The sequence below is a fragment of the Heterodontus francisci genome, chromosome 13, assembly GCF_036365525.1.
Source record: "Heterodontus francisci isolate sHetFra1 chromosome 13, sHetFra1.hap1, whole genome shotgun sequence".
Lineage (NCBI taxonomy): Eukaryota > Metazoa > Chordata > Chondrichthyes > Heterodontiformes > Heterodontidae > Heterodontus > Heterodontus francisci.
In genome coordinates this window covers 51,432,221-51,455,699 of record NC_090383.1, presented here as the reverse complement: position 1 = coordinate 51,455,699, position 23,479 = coordinate 51,432,221, and the positions used below count along the sequence as shown (strand labels likewise).

At 41.9% G+C, this 23,479-nt stretch overlaps 1 protein-coding gene across 2 annotated transcripts in view; it reads left to right on the top strand.

The window, feature by feature from the left end:
- Nucleotides 1–23,479, top strand: part of scaf8 (SR-related CTD-associated factor 8) — a 192,126-nt gene that overhangs the window by 40,542 nt on the left and 128,105 nt on the right. For both annotated transcript variants that reach the window (XM_068044814.1, XM_068044813.1), the window contains exons 2-3: nt 14,046–14,129; nt 22,724–22,768. In XM_068044814.1, the coding sequence (XP_067900915.1) occupies nt 14,046–14,129; nt 22,724–22,768 (129 nt within the window). The remainder of the gene's footprint in view (nt 1–14,045; nt 14,130–22,723; nt 22,769–23,479) is intronic.

Here is a 23,479-nt window from a genome sequence, read left to right as displayed (position 1 = left end):
TGTAGTGCAGCTTTTCAAAAAGGGACAAATCAGAACCAAGGAACTGTAGACCCATTATCCTAATATCCATCATAAGGAAGATGCTTGAAGGGATCATAAGGGGTGCCCTTTATGATCACTGGGAAAGAAATGGAGTCACGTGAAATACTCATTTTCTATGAGTAAATGGAAAGAGATGGATGGGATGGTCATACCTTACAAACCTGATTGTTTTTCAAAGAAATGACTAGGTTGGTGGATGAGGATAATCCAGTTGACATTGCCGACATGAACTTTAAGAAAGGTTGTGATAAGGTACCTCCCACTGTATTACTTAATAAGATAGAGTCCACTTGTATGAGTGGGAATTTGATATGCTGAATTAGGAATTGGCTCCAATTCAACATCCAAAAAGTTGCAGTCAAAAGATTGTGGATCAGGTGTGAAGCACATTACTAGTAGCATCACCTTGAACATAGCTGCTGGAATGGGTCTGTGACAGGTGGTGAGGGAACCAACAAGAGGGAAAATCCTACTTGACTTCATCCTCACCAGGCTACCTGTCGCAGGTGCATTAGTCCATGACAGTGTTGGTAGGAGTGACCGCCGCACAGTCCTTGTGGAGGCGAAGTCCAGTCCATACCGAGGGTACCCACCATCGTGTTGTGTGGCAATACCACCATGCTAAATGGGATAGATTTGAACAGATCTAGCAACTCAAAACGGGACATCCATGAGGTGCTATGGACCATCAGCAGTAGCAGAATTGTACTCGACCACAATCTGTAGTCTCATGGTCTGGCATATTCCCCACTCAACCATGCAGCATACAATAGATAGGGCTAAGCGCTCCCACAATGAACAGATCAGATCTAAGCTCTGCAGTTCTGCTACATCCAGTCGTGAGTGGTGGTGGACAATTAAACAACTGACAGGAGGAGGAGGCTTCACAAACATTCCCATCCTCAACGATGGGGGAGCCCAGGACATCCGTGCAAAAGAAAAGGCTGAAGCGTTTGCAGCCATCTTCAGCCAGAAGTGCAGAGTGGATGATCCATCTTTGCCTCCTCCTGAGGTCCCCAGCATCACAGATGCCAGTCTTCAGCCAGTTTGATTCACTCCATGTGCTATCAGGAAACGACTCTTCAGTCGCATTGGATACTGCATCGGCTATGGGCCCTGACAACATTCCGGCAATAGTACTGAAGACTTGTGCTCCAGAATTAGCCGCGTCCATAGCCAAGCTGTTCCAGTACAGCTACAACACTGACATCTACGCAGCAATGTGGAAAATTGCTCGGGTATGTCCTGTGCCTGAAAAGCAGGACAGATCCAACCCGGCATATTACCATCCTATCAGTCTACTCTTGATAATCAACAAAGTGATGACAGTGCTATCAATCACTGATGCTCAGTGTGGGTGCTCCTGACCTCATTACAGCCTTGGTCCAAACATGGACAAAGGAGCTGAACTCCAGAGGTGAGATGAGAGTGACTGTCCTTGACGTCAAGGCAGCATTTGACTGAGTATGGCATCAAGGAACCTTAGCAAAACTGGAGTCAGTGGGAATCGGGAAAACTCTCCACTGGTTGGAGTCATACCAAGCACAAAGGAAAATGGTTGTGGTTGTTGGAGGTCCCAGGACATTACTGCAGGAGCTCCTCAGGGTAGTATCCTCAGCCCAACCATCTTCAGCTGCTTCTTCAATGATCTTCCCTCCAACATACGGTCAGAAGTGGGGATGTTCGCTGATGATTGCACAGTACCGTTAGCGACGCCTCAGCTACTGAAGCAGCCCATGTCCATATGCAGCAAGACCTGGATAACATCCAGGTTTGGGTTGATCTGTGGCGCGAATGTTGCTTGCCACTTAGGTGCCAGGCAATGATCATCTCAAAGAAGAGAGAATCTAACCATCTCCCCTTGACATTCAATGGCATAACCATCATTGAAACCCCCACTGTCAATGTCTTGGGGGTCACCATTGACCAGAAACTGAACTGGACCAGCCACATAAATGTTGTGGCTGCAAGAGTAGGTCAGAGGCTGAGAATTCTGCAGCGAGTAACTCACCACCTGCCTCCCCAGTGCCTGTCCACTACAAGGCAGAAGTCAGGAGTGTGATGGAGTACTCTCCACTTGCCTGGATAGGTGCAGCTCCAACAACACTCCAGAAGCTCGACACCATCCAGGACAAAGTAGCCTGTCTGGCACCCCATCCACCACCTTCAACATTCACTCCCTCCATCGCCTCTGCCACAGGTGCAGCAGTGTGTACCATCTACAAGATGCACTGCAGCAACTCACCAAGGCTCCTTCGACAGCCTCTTCCAAACCTGTGACCTCTACCACCTGGAAGGATAAGGGCAGCAGATGCATGGGAACACCACCATCTGCAAGTTCGCCTCCAAGCCACGCACCATCCTGACTTGGAACTATATCGCGGTTCCTTCATTGTTGCTGGGTCAAGATCCCGGAACTCCCCAACAGCACTGTGGGTGTACCTACACCCCAAGGACTGCAGCAGTTAAAGAAGGCAGCTCACCACCACGTTCTCAAGCAATTATGGATGGGCAATAAATGCTGGCCTAGCCAGCGATGCCCACATCCCCCGAACGAATAGAAAAACACAGGAATCTGCACAGCATTGGGTTGAAACATATCTTGATAACCAGTGCTGGGGTGTGGCCAGTAAGTTTGCTGATGTTACTAAAATGTGTTCAAGGTTAAAGTAGAGGAGTATAATAGTCTGCAAAAAGATTTATATGCTTTATGGAATGTACATATGCAGTGTCATTTATGTACGTAGGTAGGACTGACACAGAATGCACTTGTTACTTACAGGGAGTGATATTGAAATCAGGTGAGAGAAAATGGTCTGGATGATATTGTTGACAAATTGGTGAAGGTTCATGACCAACACAAAGCAGCTGCCGCCAAAGCAAACTGGGTATTATGTTGTACTAATAGAAAGTTTCAATACAAATCAACGGTCACCATTCTGTCATCAGATCATGTCTGGAGTACTCTGCCTAGTTTTGGTCCCTTTTACATGGTATAGTGTCCTTGGAAAAGTTTCAGATCAGAGTTACGAGAACAATTCATAGCTTACTCATCTAGGCTTAAAGAGCTGGGTGAATATTACAGTGCTGAAGAGAGAGGATATTCTAGAGGGGCCAAGGCTTGATGGTGGAGTATTGCCACCTTGTAAGCCTGGGCAAACAAGATCTTTAATTGGTATGCAATTAACATCATAAAAAATGACCAAAATCCACATATACTGGTTTAGGGAAAATAAATTGACTTAGAAAGAAGACCCATGTCAAAATGAGCAGACAAAAGATATATTTGTACAGAATTCTCACCAATGTTCCCTCGAAGCAACCCGAAAGCTCTCACGCAGGCTGTGCACAAGTCAGCCCCTTTAAATTAACGTGCGTGCACGGATGGCAAAAAAAGTTGATGAGCCCGTGCACTGCAGAAAAAAAATTAGAGGGTATATTGATACTCATAAGGCCTAGGTTGCTTAATGTTATATTGGAATACATAAAAAATAGGAACAGGAGTATGCCATATGTCCCAGCGAGCCTGCTCTGCCATTCAGTTAGATCGTGGCTGTACTTCTACATCAACTCCACTTTGCTACCTTATCCACATATTCCCTTAGAGCCTAGAAGTCAATCCATCTCAGTGTTGAATGTACTCATTGACTGAACATCCATAGCTCTCTGCGGTAAATAATTCCAAAGATTCGCCATCCTCTGAGTCTAGCAATATCTCCTCATTCCTAAATGGCCAACCCCTTATCCTGAGACTATGACCCCTAGTTCTCGACTCTTGGGTTAAGGAACAGCCTCTCAACGTCTACCCTGGCAAACCCTCTTTAAAAAAACTGTTTATACATTTCATTGACATCACTTCTGATTCTACTCAATCCCTTCAAAAGACAGCCCCCACAACCCAGGAATCAATCTAGTGAATCTTTGTTGCATCACCTCCAAGGCATGTATATTCTTCCATAGGTAAGGAGACAAATACTGTACGCAGTACTCCAGGTGTGATCTCACCAATGCCCTGTATAACTGCAGCAAAACTTTCTTACTCTTCTATTCCAACCCCCTTGCCAGGAAGGTTATCATACTAGGCACCTTGCTGTACCTGCATGTTAACGTTCGTAGTCATAGAGAGATACAGCACTGAAACAGGCCCTTCGGCCCACCGAGTCTGTGCCGACCATCACCCACCCATTTATACTAATCCCATGTCCCCTACCACATCCCCACCTTCCCTCAATTCTCCTACCACCGACCTACACTAGGGGCAATTCACAATGGCCAATTTACCTATCAACCTGCAAGTCTTTGGCTGTGGGAGGAAACCAGAGCACCCGGCGGAAACCCATGCAGTCACAGGGAGAACTTGCAAACTCCGCACAGGCAGTCCCCAGAACCGAACCTGGGTTGCTGGAGCTGTGAGGCTGCGGTGCTAACCGCTGCGCCACTGTGCCGCCCGTTCTGTGATTCATGTATAAGGAAACTCAAAACCCTTTAAATATTGGCATTTACTAACCTCTCAGCCTTGTTTAAAAATTATGGCTTTTCCATTCTTCCTACCAAAGTGGATAATTTAGCACATCACCACATTATACACCATCTGCTACCTTCTTACCCCATGATTTAACTGCTTTGATGCTTCTTTGTATCTTCGCACCGAGTTTTGTATCGTCAGCAAACCTGGATACATTATACTTGGCCTGCTTATCTTAAGTCATTAATGTAGATTGTAAATAGCTGAGACTTGAGCACTGATCTTTGTGGTGCCCTGCTAGTTACAGCCTGCCCACTCAAATACCTGTTTGTTCCTACTCACTATTTTCTGTCTGTTAACCAATTCCTAATCCATGCTAATATATTTCCCTCAATCTCGTGAGCCCTAATTTTATAGGAATGTAGGAGCAGGAGTAAGCCATTCAGTCCATCAAGCCTGTCCCGCCATTCAATACGATCATGGCTGATCTTCCAATTCACTGCCTTTTTCTCACACTATCCTCACATCCCCTTATGTCAATTGTGTTTATAAATCTGTGCTTTAAACATACTGAGCTTCCACAGCCCTCTGAAGTAGAGAATTCCAAAGATTCACAACCCACTGAGTAAAGAAATTTCTCCTCATCTCTGGCCTAAGTGACTTCCCCTTATTTTGAAATTGTGTCCCCTGGTTCTAGACTCCCCAGCCAGAGGAAACATCTTGGCTGCATCTACCCTGTCTATTCCTTTAAGTATTTTGTAGGTTTCAATGAGATCACCTTTCATTCTTCGAAACTCTAGAGAATACAGGCGCAGTTTTCCCCAATCTCTCTCCATAGGACAGTCCTGCCATCCCTGGAACAAGTCTGATGAACCTTTGTTGCACTTCCTTTATGGCAATAATATCCTTCCTAAGGTAAGGGGACCAAAACTGCACGCAGTACTCCAGGTGTGGTCTAAGCAAGGTTCCATACAATTGAAGCAAGTCTTCACTACTGTTTCCAAATCCTCTTGCGATAAAGGCTAACTTACCATGAGCTGTACCTGCATATTAGCCTTCAGTGACTTATTGACGAGGACACCCATGTCCCTTTGTACATCTACACTTTCTAATCTCTGACCATTTAAGAAATACTCTGCTCATCTGTTCCTCCTACCAAAGTGGATAACCTCAAATTTTCCCACACTGAATTCCATCTGCCATGTTCTTGCCCATTCACTAAGTCTGTCCAAATCCCCTTGAAGCTGCTTTGCATCTTCCTCACAACACACATTCCCACCTAGTTTTGTGTCATCCGTGAACTTGGAAATACTACATTTGGTCCCCATATCCACATCGTTGATGTATGTTGTGAACAGCTGGGGCCCAAGCACCGATCCCTGCGGTACCCCACTAGTCACAGCCTGCCAATGCGAAAATGACTTGTTTATTCCTACTCTCTGCTTTCTGCCTGTTAAACAATCCTTAAACCATGCCAGTATATTACCTCCTGTCCTATGTGTTTTAATTTTGTTAACCAATCTCCTGTGGGGAACTTTATCAAAAGCCTTCTGAAAATCCAAGTATACCACATCCACAGACTCCCCTTTCTCAATTCTGTTAGTAATATTCTCAAAAAACTCGAACAGGTTCGTCAAACATGATTTCCCATTCATAAATCCATGTTGACTATGCCCAATCAGATGATTATTATCCAAGTGTCCACTTATCACATCCTTTAGAATAGATTCTAGCATTTTCCCAACGACTAGTATAAGGCTAACAGGTCTATAACTACTTGTTTTCTCTCTCCCTCCCTTCTTAAATAGTGGGGTGACATTTGAGACTTTCCAATCTGCAGGAACCGCTCCAGAATGTATAGAATTTTGGAAGATGATCACCAATGCATCCATTGTCTCCATAGCTACCTCTTTCAACACTCTTGGATGTAGAATGTCAAGTCCTGCGGACATATAAGCCTTCAGCCCCATTAATTTCTCCAATACAACCTTCTTATTAATAATTTTTTTCAATTCCTCATTCTCCTGAATCCATTGGATATCTCATTCTGGGAGATTTCTTGTATCTTCATCAGTGAAGACTGATACAAAGTAATCATTTAGCTTCTCTGCCATTTCTCTATTCCCCATTATAAATTCTCCTGACTCTGCCTGTAATAGATCCACATTTGTCTTCGCCAAACATTTTCTTTTTACGTACCTGTAGAAACTTTTACAGTCCGCTTTTATATTTTTTGCTAGCTTACATTCATATTCTGTTCTCCCTTTATCAGTTTCTTGGTCCTCCTTTGCTGTATTCTAAAATCCTCCCAATCCTCAGGTTTACTATTATTTCTGGCAACTTTATAGGCCTTTTCTTTTAATCTTATACAATCCTTAACTTCCTTTGTTATCCACAGTTGACTGTCTTTACTTTTGGGGTTTTTGTGCCTTGAAGGAATGTTGTAAACAATGTAATATTTCTCTAAAGACTATGTACTTTTCATGTATTTTCCAATCCACCTCAGCCAGTTTGCTCCTCATACCTTCATAATTTCCTTTGTTCAAACTTAACACCCTGGCTTCAGATTGAACTACCTCACTTTCAAACATAATGTAAAATTCTATCATATTATGGTCACTTATCCCTAAAGGTTCTTTTACAAGAAGATTATTAATTAGCACTTTCTCAGTACATAATGTTAGATCTAAAATAGCTTGTTCTCTAGTCGGTTCCTCAAAATACTGTTCTAGAAAACCATCCCTAACACACTCGAGAAACACGTCTCCCACAGCATTAGTGCTCATTAGGTTTAATTAGTCTATATGCAGATTGAAGACACCCATGATTACTATATTAGCCATGCTACATGCTTATCTAATCTCCTGATTAATACCATACCCCACACTACCACTACTGTTTGAGGCCTATAAATAACTCCCACTAATGTTTGCTGCCCCTTGCTGTTCCTTAGCTCCACCCAAACAGATTTCACATTTTGTTCTACCGATCTGAGATCCTCCCTTACTAATGTTCTGATCTCATCCCTTATTATCAGCACAACACCACCTCCTTTTCCTTTTTGCCTGTCCGTCCTAAATGTCGAATATCCTTGAATATTTAGTTCCCAGTCTTGGTCACCCTGTAGCCATGTTTCCGTTATGGCAATTAGATCATACCCATTTACCTCTATTTGGGCCTTTAAGTCATTTACCTTGCTGCAAATGCTGCGTGCATTCAGGTAGAGTGCCCTTAACCCTGTCGTCTTGACATTCTGCATTCTAAACCTAGTTGATGCTCGCCTTTGTTTCGCCCACCTTCTAATGTCCCTTGCTACTTTTCTACCTCCTTCCAGCTTTACTTCCTTCCAATTGAGCTACCCCTCAGGTTCCCATCCCCCGACAAGCTACTTTAAACCCTCCCCAACAGCACTAGCAAATCTCCCTGTGAGGATGTTAGTTCTGGTCCTGTTCAGGTGTAGCCTGTCCATCTTGTACAGGTCCCACCTGCCCCAGAACTGGTCCCAATGCCTCAGAAATCGACACCCTCTTACACCAGTTCTCCAGTCACATGTTCAATCGATCAATCCTCCTACTCCAATGCTCACTAGCACATGACATTGGAAGTAATCCTGAGATTACTGTTTTGGAGGTCCTGCTTTTTAATTTCCTTCCTAACTCTCTAAAATCTGCTTTCAGGACCTCATCCCTCTTCCTACGTATGTCATTGGTACCCATTTGGACCACGACTTCTGGCTGTTCACCCTTCCCCAGAAGGATGTCCTGCAGCCGCGCTGTGACATCCTTGACCCTGGAACCAGGGAGGCAACACACCATCTGGAGTCACATTTACTGCCGCGGAAACGCCTGTGAGCCCCTGACTATTGAATTCCCTATCACTATTGCTCTTCCATTCTTCTTCCTTCCCTCCTGTGCAACTGAACCACCCGTGGTGCCATGGACTTTGCTCTGGCTGCACTCCCCCAAGGAACCATTGCTCTCACCAGTATCCAAAATGGAAAACCCATTAGCAAGCAAGATAGACTCTGGGGACTCCTGCATTGCCTGCCTGGTTCTCTTAGATTGCCTAGTAGTCACCTATTCCCCCTCTGCCTGCATGCTCCTAACCTGCGGTGTGACCAGTGCCCTAAATGTGCTAGCCATGTAGTCCTCTGACTCGTGGATGCACAACAGTGACTCTAGCTGCCGCTCAAGTTCCAAAAGCCAGAGCTCAAGCTTCTGTAGCCGATGACACTTACTGCAGATGTGTTCATCTAGGACACGTGCATCCATGACTTCCCACATACCGCAGGACGTACATTCCACTTGGCTGAGCTGACCTGCCATAACGTAACTTTAAAAACTTTTTATTACAATGAGAAGTAAAGGAACTTATCAGTTACTCAACAATCAGCTGTTTCCCCCATACCGAAGAGAGAGGCAGCTACTAGAGGCTGGAAAAAGGTAAACTCCCACTTTACACTTTGTGCAGTCAAATATGTTTTTTTCTTAATTTAGTTCCCCTCTTTACCAAGCTCCCTCAATTGCCAAATTCCCTTCTTCACACTGCCCTCCAGCAGCATTCAGTGCAGACAAGTAGCACTGAGTCCCCTGAATTTATACTCTGAAAACAATGCTGTCAGCTCTGCTCGAGCTTTGAAACCAGTTTAAGCTAGCGACCTAATTAACTAGCTACAACTACTGAGTGTTGGGTTTCTTGCAATTTTAAACAGGGGTATACTAACTTACCCCTTAACTGAAACAGGAATCTCAATTAATTGCTAGATGTAAACAAAAAGCAAAAACTAGTCTTGAGAGATTAACCCTAAAAATTCACTCACTTTCCAACCTCCCTTCTTCACACTCCGTGCACCAGTGCAACAACCTCTCGCTTGGCACGTTATCAAATGCCTTCTGAAAATCCAAATATACTACAACTTGCATTTATGCAGTGCTTTAATGGAGTGAAGCGATCCCAGATGCTTCACAGGAGAGTTATCAAACAAAATTTGACCAAGCTATATAAGGAGGTAGTGGGGCAAAGGACTAAAGGGAGGGAGTTCCAGTGCTTAGGACCTCAGCAGCTGAAGGGATAGCTGCCAGTGGTGGAGCAGGTTTCAGCAGCACATGAGTTGATGGATGTCGTAGCCCACAAATTCCCCCTTATCTATCGCACTAGTTACACCCTCAAAAAACTCTTAATCGATTTGTCAAACACAATTTCCCTTTTATAAAACCATGTTGACTCTCCCTAACATTGTGGTTTTCCAAATGCCCTGTTAGTACATCTTTAATAATAGGTTCTAGCATTTTTCTTATTACTGGCTAACTGACTTTTAGTTCCCTTTTCTCTCTTTCCCCCCCCCCCCCACCCTTGAACGGAGACATTAATGTTAATGCAACCTAGCTCTGTAGCAAAGATAATGTTTTCCTGAGATGGACTGACTTAACGTCTGAGATTTGAGGTAGCTATATTAATTGAGCCTTTGATTAATTGGTCTTTTCCACCGAAGATGTTGATTCTGCACTAACATCTTTGATTAACAGTTTGATACTACTGGCGTTTCAGTTTGCTGTGGCCATTTCATGGTTACACCAATGTTTGTCATTCTCACCACTTCGTTTTACTCAAGTATTTGCTCGTCCAGAAATTAAAAACATATTCCAATGACTGATTTACTTCACAACAAATTGAAAAGCCAACAGAGCCACCAGTTTTTGATATTTCCTCAGCCAGTGAAATCTTTTTATATTGCCCACCCTTGGATTGAGTCTGGATTAGTATATGGTAAGATCAGCAAATAATGATTAAGATATTGTTGGAACTAATTTTTGCTCTCATCTTTAAATGATTTCATTGTTATTGTAAAGGTTTAATATAATTCCTTACAAGAAGATCTTTGAAATGTTTGAGAGCTGTGATAAAGCACTATGCAGATGCATATCTTTTCTTTCAGTAAAATACTATGTTCACATTCGTACCCATAACGACTTAAGTAGGTCTTCACTTGTCTGATGTCTGCAGGCTTAGTCTATATCTTTTGTCAGAATGACCTAAAAGTGGTCCCACAGGTTTAGAAAAAGTGCTGTCCTGAGAGGGTCTCAGTGGCACATTAGTTTTGAACACTGTTTAGCTCAGATAATAAAAGCAAAATACTGCGGATGCTGGAAATCTGAAATAAAAACAAGAAATGCTGGAACCACTCAGGTCTGGCAGCATCTGTGGAAAGAGAAGCAGAGTTAACGTTTCGGGTCAGTGACACTTCTTCGGAATACTGCTTAGCTCAGGTCTGGATTTGAATCCAGCTCAGACTGATTAGATGAAAGCCATCTCTCTCTCCATTTCAAAAGGCCATATGAGAAATTAGTTTGGGCAGTTTCTAATGGGCATGGGTCCACACCACATAATACTTATTTTAAATTGAGTCACAGGATATGGGTGCAATGCCAGCATTTACTGTCCATTCTTAAATGCCTTTGAGAAGGTGGTGATGAGCTTCCTTTTTGAACCACTGCAGTCCATTTGACAAAGGTACTCCCACAGTGCTGTTAGATTAGAGAGTTCCAGGATTTTGATCCAGTGACGATGAAGGAACAGCAATATGTTTGAGTCAGGGTGATGCGTGACTTAGAAGGGAACTTGTAAATGGTGGCGTTCCCTTGCACCTATTGCCCTCGTTAGTCTGTGATTGGGAGCTGGTGTTGACAAAGACTAGTTTGTGGAACAACTTTCCGACTTTGCAGATGTTAGTGAGGAGAGTTTTGCAGGGTTAACTAGGCTGGTTGTGCCTTTTTTGTGTCTGAATCCGGTACCTAGGTCGATGCAGGGTGGCCCATTAAATTTTACTCTTAGTCTTTTGAAATTGCTAGACCATTTCAGAGGGTAGTTACAAGTCGACGACATTGCTTTGGATCTTGAGTCACATAGGCCAGACTCGATAAGGACAGCAGATTTCCTTTCCTAATAGGCATTCATGAACCAGATGGGTTTTTACAACAATCTGGTAGTTTCATGGACTCCATTACTGACATTAGCTTTTTATTTCGGATTTATTTAAGTGATTAAATTTAAATTCCCCAGCTGTCATGTAGCATCACAAAAAGACCACAGGAGGGCTGTTGAAGTTATCATACTGACGGAGATACCACAGTGCTACATTTAATACATACACATTTTCTGTAAAAATCTGGCAATCTGAATTTTCTCAGTGTTTCATTAGTTTTCCAAACTGTAATTTGATTTGGGAACTGGAGGAGGCATTTAAATGTGGAAAACAAGATTTCAATGAAAAACTCTATCTCTTAGTGCAGCAAATTGGTATCTCTACAGTGATGTAGAGGATGCATCATTTGAGATTAAGGTAGGAGTAACGTTCACGGGAATTCTATCCTACATTCAGGCCATAGGTAGCTCATGGGGGATTGCTGGAGGCTGAATGTGTTTATAATTTAACATGCTTCAGCATGGCTGTCTTCAGTTTTATTAATATGTGCATATATTCACATCAAAAAAATTAAATAAAGCGTGTTTTCCGTATATTTGCTGATCAATATTGTTACATTTAAAGGCATTCCTAGGTAGCTTTATCTGCTACTAAATCACTTGCCCAATGCACATGTTGAGTGTTCATTCAGTCTAAAGGAGATTGATAACATTAATTTCTACTAGTTTTGATGTGAATCTCGTGCTTTGAAAATTAAAAGGGGAAATCTGGAAATTCTACTTCCAAAATTAGTGTAAATAACTCATTGCGCCTGTGATTGTAAGTGCAGATTCGCAAGAAATATGAATTTGAATCAGAAATATGAACAGTAAAAGTGGCATAGCTAAACTCCTGTTAATACTTTATCAACATTTAAATATAATTACTTGTATTAATATTTTTAAATGTGGATCAGTATAAATGTAATCTGTGTTCCTTGACTTCTGTAAAGAAAACCAGCAGCAAAAAGTGGAATGTAACTTCAACCTGCAAAATGAAAAGTATTCATTCCGAAGAAGGGTCACTGACCCGAAACGTTAACTCTGCTCATCTTTCCACAGATGCTGCCAGACCTGCTGAGTGATTCCAGCATTTCTTGTTTTTATTATAAATGAAAAGTATTATTTTGCACATGGCATAATACTTTTTGCTTGAAATTAACTTGTAAAGTTCTACACGAGGGAGTGGTAGGATGTTGACTCACAACTAAGCTCTGTCATTGCAAGGGAATTTATCTCGTAGCATCCTTGCATGTATCTGCATCTGGTGACATTGTGGGATTGGCAGTGGCCGGAGAATAGGTCAGCTGCTCACCTTGATGGAGAATTTGTGTTTGAGCACGAGTATATTTTTTAAATCTTGCTCTTATTGAAGAGATTTATATATTCACTTTACAACTGTGGCAATTGCCTTTATTGTCTCTGGTTGAATGTCTAATCTCTAACTTAATTTAGTCAATATCTGTGCTTCTATTTGGAAAGTTGGCTATCAAAGGCATTTTAGTGCCTCCTTTGCAGAGAAAATTGGAGTTGTTTGACCTTGTGCACCTGTTTTTTCACATACAAAGTGTACCTCTTTAGTGAATGAAGAATGTTTTCAAAATGTATTGTTTAGTGGTGGTGGAAAGGGGTAAGCAGGAAAAAGTAAGTAGTGATGCCAAATTTTATTCTTGTATTCTGTAGAAATTATACAGTTGTTTCTAAATTTCTGGGCTGTTTTTATTTTGCTTTGAACCTACTAAATGCAGAAACGCTAGGAAAAATATGAAAATATATTTTTGATGACCATTTAGTTCAGTAGCACAGAAATTCAAATGGTCGTACTTGCTTTAAGCAAGCATACTTTATTATTCTGTAAATGTGAGTTCCACAACAGGCCCCGTGCATTGGCAATTGGCTTGTTTAGATCACAAATGGTGTCCGTTCAGTTACATGTGATCTGCCATGGCACAGAATCACAGAATTGTTACAGTGCAGAAGGAGGCCATTCGGCCCATCGTGTCTGCACCGGTTCTCCAAATGAGCAATTTACCTAGTGCCACTCCCACACCTTCCCGTAACCCTGCACGTTCTTCCTTTTCATATAACAGTCTAATTCCCTTTTGAACGCCTCAATTGAACCTGCCTCCACCCCACACTTGGGCTCGCTATGTGAAAAAGTTTTTCCTCATGTCATTTGTGCCTCTTTTACCAATTCTTGAGTTTATAATCACTGCAACCTGTTATGGGGCACTGGAACACATCATGTAGTTGTGTTCCGAAGAAGGGTCACTGACCTAAAACGTTAACTCTGCTCTCTCCACAGATGCTGCAAGACCTGCTGAGTATTTCCAACATTTCTTGTTTTTATTTCAGATTTCCAGCATCTGCAGTATTTTGCTTTTATATTAATGTAGTTGTCTTCGTTCATTGTAGGTTACCAGCTCTCCTTATTTTTCTTACTGTTGCCCTATACTGGTTATTTATACAAAATTCAAGGATTCTCAGAAGTATGGGAACCCTGAAGTAAGTTGTGGCATTTGTTTAGTTGAAGAATGTTTGTTTCCCAATTCTCACAGTTTGTCGTCTTTCTTTTTAGTTGTACTCATTAAATGAGTATAAACCACCTATCTCCAGGGCTAAAATGAACCAGGTGACCAAGGCGGCAATCAAGTCTATTAAGGTAAATTTTAAAATTGATTTGTCCTTTGCTTTAAAACAGACGTATTCTTGGATAGAAGTGTTACTGAATTATATGTTGCAATATAATTTGATCACATCTTCTGTTTAGTTAATGGCTTTAACTGCCGCAAAAACCAGGTTTTTTATTTCAGTTCTTGCTGTTTTCTACCTTCACCAAGTCATCAGTACTGACCTACGTTCCCATATATTCTGCTTTTCAATGTCTAATTTGTCTATCCAGACTTGTGTTTCTTCAGTCCTGTGATGTCCATAATGATTTTGTGGACTGTATGTTCTCTGTGTTTCATGAATTGGGCCCCTAAAGTCTAGGAAATTTAGGTTCATTTTATGCTTTAATTTCTTTGCTGTTCTGCTCTTTTCACATTCTGCGGACCTGGAGGCTTGGATTGTTTTTAGCACTGATCTTTGGGGCTGGAGATTTAGAACATGCTGTTCTTAGTACTTGTCTCTTTGATAGATAAACCCTATGTTGTAAAACCTCAGTCTGAGTATCCCCAGCCTGAGATGTGCAAATGAATAGGAACTGTGGTTTAAACTGTTTTTGTGGCCCACAAGGCTCGTAAAATGCATCTAAGGGACTCATAACAGCAAAATGGAGAGACGGTCGCATATTGGTAATGTCACTGACCTAATAATCCAGGGGCCCAGGCTAATGCCCTGAGGACATGGGTTCAAATCCCATCACAGCAGCTGGTGGAATTTAAATGTAATTAATTAATAAAAATCTGGATTGAAAGCTAGTCTCAGTAATGGTGCCATGAAACTTATCAATTGTTGTAAAACCCATCTGGTTCACTAATGTCCTTTAGGGAAGGAAATCTGTCCTTGCCTGGTCTGGCCTACATGTGACTCCAGATCCACAGCAATGTAGTTGACTTGTAACTGCCCTCTGAAATGGCCTAGCAAGCCACTCAGTTGTCAAGGGCAATTAGGAATGGGCAACAAATTCTGGCCTTGTCAGTGACGCCCACATCCCATGAAATGAATAAATAAAAAATACTTGGGCATTACAGTTATAGATAGTTATAAGGCCAAATTTCAAGTATGCATGATAACACTTTCTCCTAAACAGCTGTTAACGGCAGACAATGCTTCCAGGGTGTACTGATAACCCAGAATTTCTAACCTTGCATACTCTTCTAACTAAATACTTTCAGGATGTCAAGTTTGATCCCCTTTGCTTTGGAGCCTTGAATTCTGACTCCTTGATCGGGAATAGTTTTGGCTCCAAGTTCTAGATCAAGCACCAAAATGTATTAGTTTAAAAATAAAATACTGCAGATGCTGGAAATCTGAAATAAAAACAAAGTGCTGGAAATACTCAGCAGGTCTGCCAGCATCAGTGGAGAGAGAAACAGAGTTAACGCTTCAGGTTGATGACCTTTCATCAGAACACATTGTATCAGGCAGCTTTGCAGAATGGTCCAAGGGCATAATAGTGGTTGTCAACTTCCTTGTTTGTCTAAGGGTCTGTTGGGGGCCACTAGGGTCCCTTTTTTAAGCTCATATGGCTTCCACTTAAACCACAAGAGCACAAGGAATGATTTTATGAAACAGTTGAACATTTGGAACATTTGACCCTTGATGCCTCTGTGTAAAGAGGATTGACAAATTGGGTCTCAATGGCTAGTTGATAATTCCAGGAGGTTTCCAACCAATCTTTGGCTTGAAGATCTTTCACTTTTCAGTCTGAAGAAAAAGTTGAATATGATGATGTAACCTCCGATAATTCATCAGTATACTCATTGTAGACCTCAAAGATGTATCCAGATAGTTAAGGAATGCAGAAAAAGTATATTTCTCGGTAATAAGTTGCTATATTAATGCATGTCTTTTATTGCTGAAAAAAAGACATGCTGTCGAAGCTTTTCGTCTTGCACTCGTTAGGACAGATACAAGAATGCCAAATTTCAAGGGGAGCAACAATTTATACTGCATGAGAAAAGGGGTGCTGATTGGTTGGCAATTTGACTCTGGTCGAGGCGTTGCCACGGAGAATGTACCAGGGAGTTATTGCTCCCCAGGCTTTGTTTAATTCAAAAAAGGCACACGCCTGGACATATTCCTGCAGAGGACGGGTCCCTACATATGAACGTATGTAGCTTCGAGCAAGCATGAGTAAGCCGCATTGCAAGCCCGACTGACCTTATATTGATTGTCAATGTAATTCTTAGCATACTAGGGATTGTGCAGTAAGTGCTGTCCAATCGCAGAATTGCATCTAACCTATAACGTTAACATCATCGTATCAAGAAACACGTCCCTCCAGCGGTTCACAATAGGCAGAGTACTGACTGTACTCGACCATTCCATGCAAAACTCAGAACATAATGTCTAACACAATTTTTCTGGCCTAGGCTCCCCGGTGGGTCACATTTCTGCACCTCTGGAGACCTCTAACCCTCATTTCTACTTGAATTGACAACAGTGTTATGTCGGGTCCCTTCTCAGTTGAGGGCAGGAACTCCTGGTGTTGGGTCCCTGGCTCCACCTGCTTACGTTAAGAAGTAGGCAGCGGTTTCACTCCTTGCAAGGTGACCAGAAACTGATGCAGTAAACATTGAACTGGCATAACCTGGTTGTAGCAGGAGTGTGGTCAAACCCTATGGGGAACTTGGAGTGAAACTTCACCCATCTGTCAAATTTTTTTCTAAATTCCACTCTACTTCTCCTGTATCCTGAAATATCAGTTATCCACCTTTATCTGGTGCATCTTGTATGCCATCTTATATAACAGCCTTAAAATTGTAAGGAATGAAAATTAAGTATATCTATGTGTAAATCAAATAATACAAATTAGATACCCGTCATTTCCAATTTCTGTAGAATAGTGGACAGAGTTGTGGAATTTAATCCCACAACAAAATAAGATACCCCAGAATACCATTTAATAAATATCAAATTTGACTTATTCAGTCACTATTGTTGTGCCTAATTTAACTCTGGATGGGAAGATTGACTCCTTTTCCAGTTATGTCAAACTCCGAGGCACCAGACACCGGAATACAAACATATGACAAGGAGAAGTTTAGTACAACAGTTTTATTTAGACACCAAATAAGTACAAGTCTCACTTCTTGTACAAGATATTACCCGTCAATGCAGAGGTGATCAGTCTGTCATCACGGTTGATCACTGAGCCTCCGGACTCGGTCCTGCCTTCGAAAGTTGTTCCTAGGTTCCCGCTAAGGATATACTCGAGCGTTAATCCTTATATATTCTTTAAAGGCTCACTGCTCAACCCATGACTCACATGATCATGTCTTGCATGGACAATTATGAGGGCATGAAAGCAGAGCTAGTTAAAGTGAGCTGGCAAATCAGGTTAAGGGATAGGTCAATAGAGATGTAGTGGCAGACATTTAAGGGGATTTTTCAGAATACACAGAATAGATACATTTCAACGAGAAAGATAAATTCCAAGGGTGGGACCTGCCGTCCATGGTTAAACAGTTAAAGCTAGTGTCAGACTTGAAGAAAAAGCCTATAATTGCGCAAAGATGGGAGGCAGGTCATAAGATTTGACAAAATATAAAAAACAGCAAAGAATGACTAAAAGATTGATAAGGAAGGTAAAATTAGAATACGAGGGAAACCTAGCTAGAAATACGAAGACATAGTAAGAGTTTCTATAGATATTTAAAAAAGAAAAGTTAACAAAGTGAGCATGGTCCTATAAAAAGTGAGTCTGGGGAATGAATGGATAATAAGAAGATGGCAGATGAATTAAACAGATATTTTGCATCGATCTTCACTATTGAAGGTACAAGTAACGTCCCAGTATTAGCTGTAAGTCAGGAAATGGAAGGGAGGGAGGAACTCAAGAAAATTATAATCACCAGGGAAGTGGTACTGAACAGATTGTTGGAGCTGTGGGCTCAGAAGTCCCCGGGTCCTGATGGACTTCATCCTAGGGTGTTAAAAGAAGTGGCTAGTGAGATAGTTGATGCGTTAGTTTTAATTTTCCAAAATTCCCTAGATTCAGGGAAGGTTCTGTTAGATTGGAAAATAGCGAATGTAACTCCTTTATTCAAAAATGGAGGGAGACAGAAAGCAGGAAACTACAGGCCAGTTAGCTGAACATCTGTCATAGGGAAAATGTTAGAAGCTATTATTAAAGATGGTATAGCAAGGCACTTAGAAAAATTCATGGTAAATGGTAAATGAAGTTTAGGGGGGATATGCGTGGAAAGTTCTTTACGCAGAGGGTGGTGGTGCCTGGAACGCGTTGCCAGCGGAGGTGGTAGACGCGGGCACGATAGCGTCTTTTAAGATGTATCTAGACAGATACATGAATGGGCAGGAAGCAAAGAGATGCAGACCCTTAGAAACTAGGCGACATGTTTAGATAGAGGATCTGGATCGGCGCAGGCTTGGAGGGCCGAAGGGCCTGTTCCTGTGCTGTAATTTTCTTTGTTCTTTGTAATCAGGCAGAGTCAAAATGGTTTTGTTGAAGGGAAATCATGTTTAACCAATTTATTGGAGTTCTTTGTGGGAGTTACATGTGCTGTGGATAAAGGGGAACAGGTGGATGTATTGTACTTAGATTTCCAGAAGGCATTTGATAAAGTGTCACATCAAAGGTTATTGCAGAAAATAAAAGCTCATGGTGTAGGGGGTAACATATTGGCATCGATAGAAGATTGGTTAGCTAACAGGAAACAGAGAGTAGGCATAAATGGGTCATTCTCTGGTTGGCACGAGTGGTGTGACACAGGGATCAGTGCTGGGGCCTTAACTTTTTACAATTTATATAAATGACTTAGATGAAAGGACCGAAGGTATGGTTGCTAACTTTGTTGATGCCACAAAGATAGGTAGGAAAGTAACTTGTGAAGGGTCATAAGGGGACTACAAAGGAATGTAGGTTAACTGAGTGGGCAAAGACCAGGCAAATGGAGTATAATGTGGGAAAGTGCGAAATTGTCCACTTTGGCAAGAAGAATAAAAAAGAAGCATATTATCTAAATGGTGAGAGATTGCAGAGGGATCTGGGTGTCCTAGTGCATGAATCGCAAAAGGTTAGTATGCAGGTAAAGCACGTAATTAGGAAAGCTAATAGAATGTTATTATTTATCGCAAGGGGAATTGAATACAAAAGTAGGGTGGTTATGCTTCAGCTATACAGGGCATTGGTGAGACCACATCTGGAGTACTGTATAGAGTACTGGTCTCATTATTTAAGGAAGGATGTAAGTGCGTTGGAGGCAGTACAGAGAAGGTTTACGAGACTAATACCTGGAATGGGCGGGCTGTCTTATGAGGAAGGGTTGGACAGGCTAGGCTTGTATCTGCTGGAATTTAGAAGAGTAAGAGGCGACTTGATTGAATCACATCAGATCCTGAGGGGTCTTGACAAGGTGGATGCGGAAAGGATGTTTCCTCTTTTGGAAGAATCTTGAACTAGGAGTCACTTTAAAAATAAGGGGTCGGCCATTTAAGACCGAGATGAGGAGAGATTTTTTCTCTGAGGGTTGAGAGTCTTTGAAACTCTCTTCCTCAACAGGTGGTGCAAGCAAAGTCTTTCAATATTTTTAAGGCAGAGGTAGATAGATTCTTGATCAGCAAGGGGGTGGAAGGTTATCGGGAGTAGGTGGAAATATAGAGTAATCAGTTCAGGCATGAACTTATTGAATGACAGAGCAGGCTCGAAGGGCCGAGTGGCCTACTCCTAATTCATATGTTCATCAGTGATTCATCTCAGTTGGGATTATGTAATGTCTTGAAAAAAACTCATTCTCAACTGTTATTCCACGCTATTTGCTACCCAGTATCTTACCAGCATTAACACCCAGCCAGACGTAAGGCTTTAAACACTCTTGCACTGAAATCTTAACAGTGGTCAAGACTTGAGCAATCCCCGAGTTTGTTAACCCTGACTCTGTCCATGGCATATCTGCTTGGAATCTCGGCCTGCTCCATCCATATCAGCTAGCAAATTGATTGTCTTCCCCTTGTGCTTGCATTTTCCATCGGCCCAGTGCTGTCCCAGTTGAGTGCCATTGCTTCAGTAGTAACTGGCACTGAATGCCACATGGATCTCCCTTCAAATTTTTAACACACAGAAAATAAGGAATCGCTTGTATAAAGTAGTTTAACAGAAGTAGCTGTGCTTTACAGTCAGTGGTTGCAATGAATGTTGGCCAGTAGTGACGCCTGGCATGGGACAGTTTGACAATATGATGTTCAATCTGATTCTATTTATGTTTCTCTGCTTCTAATAAAATATTTAAGACAGAGATACCTTTGAACTTTCATAAAGTACCAATTATTTAGAATGTTTAGTTTTGTTTAGCATGCTGATTATGTACTTATTTAAATTGAAGCATCACAAAAACTCAAGTTCATTCTTGTCTTATTACAGCATTATTGTTTCACTAATTCTGGGTCTATGCTAGATATCTCATTCAGTGTCACTAGTCACTCCTGTAAACAGGCTTCATGATCAGGAGTTTACCTTTATTGCCCAATATCTGGTCATACAACAGCATGATGTGTGGCTATATTGTATGTATTGGAAACTCTTTTCCAGCCAGCTGGGCAGGCAAAGGCTTGACCTCTGACCTTCTCCATCTATCTTGAAGATTTACTCAGTGCTACCTAATTTGCTCCTACCTTGTTCGAGAGCAATGGCAACGTATTTGACATTTTTGACTTTAAAAGATAATCTCGTTAAAACTGGCATCAAATTGATGAAATAGTTGTTGTCCAGGCCCAATTCTTTAGTTGATTTAGTTTCAGATTCCCTGGCTCAGCCAGCTTGTCCCATGGGAACACCATCAGCAGCTGCCAGGAATTGTATAGAGCACATGCCTGAGAGGCTGCAGCCTTTTATCTTCCTGAATTGGAATCATTGTTATTCTGTTTGTTTGCTTTTTATAGAATAGCACAGAAGGAGACCATTCGGCCCATCTAGTCTGTGTCAGCTCTTTTGAAGAGCAGTCCAGTTAATCCTGCTGCCTGGGTCTTTTCTGACATCCCTGCATTTTTTTTTCCTCATTTAAGTATTTATCCAATTCCCTCTTGATAGCTACTATTGAATCTGTTTCCACCATTCTTTGTTTCAGTCCTAATCAGGCCCTCTCCCTCACCTTTTTTCCTGTACGTTAATGACTGTATCAGTGTCGTTCACCCCAAACTGGAAAATTTCATTGAGTTTGTTTCCAATTTTCTCTTTCCCTCACCTTCATATGGTCCATCTCCAACTCTTACCTTCCTTCCTTGACTTCTCAGCCTATCCATAGAAATGTAGACAATCTACTAATATCCACTATGAGACCACTGACTCCCACAGCTACCTTGATTTCTCTTTCTCCCACCTCGGTTCCTGTAAGGACTGTATTCCATCTCCCAGTTCCTCCGTCTCCGTCGTGTCTTGTTCTACCAGTGCTTCAGATGTGTCTACCCTTTTCCTCAGCCGAGGATCGCCCCCACACCCCAGACTGTGACCATTCTAATCCCCGTACTTCTGCTCTCATCCCTTCTCCACCTCCCAGAGTCACAATAGGGTTCTCCTTGTCTTCACCTCTTACTCCACCAGCTTCCATAATTCAATGGATCATTCTCAGCCATTTCCACCTCCTCCAGTTTGATTCCACCACCAAATACATCTTTCCCCTCCCCTCTCCTTTCAGCATTCTGATGGAACAGTTCCCTCCACAACATCCTGGTCCACTCCTCAGTGAGCCCTAACACTCCTTCCCCTTTCCATGGCACCTACCCATGTAAGCGCAGGAGCTGTAATCTCTGCTGTTTACATCCTCCCTTCTTGCAGTCCAAGGCCAACACACGTTTCAGGTGAAACAGTGATTTACTTATACTTCTGTCACTTTAATATACTGTATTCGCTGCTCGCGATGAGGTCTCCTCCTACATTGGAAAGATCAAACGCAGATTAGGTGTCATTCAGTCAGCAGGTGACCGGAAGCTCAAGGTCACGCTTGTCATTTTAATTCTCTGCCCCACTCCCACTCTGACCTCACTGTCGAGCGCCTTGTACTTTGTTCCAATGAAGCTGAACAGAAACTCGAGAGAAAACACCTTATCTTTCAATTGGGCACTTTACAGCTTTCAGCGTTCAACAATTTCAGATTGTAACCTCTACCCCTATTTATTTTTTGGATAGCAGCTCTTGGTGATTTTGTCTTTCCCATTTACACCTCTGGACTCATCTATTATTCCTTACTTGTCCCATTACCATCTCACTTTGCCTTACACCATCATCCCTTTTGTCATTTTGTCTCTCTGGCCTTCCACCCTATCATAGACCTTCCCTTTTGTTAGCTTCCCCCATCATGCCCCACCTCTGTACTTGCTCAAACATGCTACATCTCTAACTTTTTCCTGTCCTGATGAAAGGTCAATGACCTGAAACGTTAATTCTCCACAGATGCTGCCAGACCTGATGAGTATTTACATTGTTTTCTGTTAGTGTTTTATATAGGTTTAGCATAATTTCCTGGCTTTTGTACTTCATGCCTGTATAAAGCCCAGGATCCTATATGCTTTATTAACTACTTTGTTGACCTGTCCTGCCACCTTCAAAGATATAATATTTTTTCTTTTACATTGCAGTTCTACAAACATGTGGTACAGAGCGTGGAAAAGTTTATTCAAAGGGTAAGAATTTATATAGAGTTCATGATTGATGTACAGAACTTCAGTGCTCAATCGGGTGCTTGGTATATTTGTGTGTTAGTAACTCCTTTTACAATAGATGAAACTTTGATCATATATCTTGATCAATTTTTGAGGCACGTTTTAGAGGCCTGAGGTCCTTTCACTTTTTTTGTCCTGCTTGTTCGTTTAATACCCTTTTTTAATCCTATCACCCATCAGTATTCCAGGTCCCTCATTGAGCTGGGCTCTTGCCATATTGCTCACATTTGTTATTTCAGATTGCTGAGTATATTTAGTTTTGGACATCATGCAGAAATATCACAACTTAATGTTTGGTGTACCAACATAAGGCACCTGGACTTGCCTGTTGCACTTGCCTGCTTTATATCATTAATCAATAAAGGTTTTTGGGCCTGGAACAATTTCCATTTGTTTTGGAGTATGGAATCATGCTTCACACAAACTGTGTTTGATTGTTGCATGCTGCCTTGAAATACTGATAGATCAAATATACAGGAGTGCATGCGTGTGTGTTTTACACCACTTAAGATATCAATGTTTAAATCAGGCAATTGCCAAAAAGTAATGACCATTTTCCGTTTCTATTATAGCAATTACAGCATTACTGCTTACAGTGTTGTTAACAGCCAGGTGAGGAGGGGGTCTCAGGCTCCCCTTTCGCCCTTCCTCTTGTTTGACCGCAACAGGGTT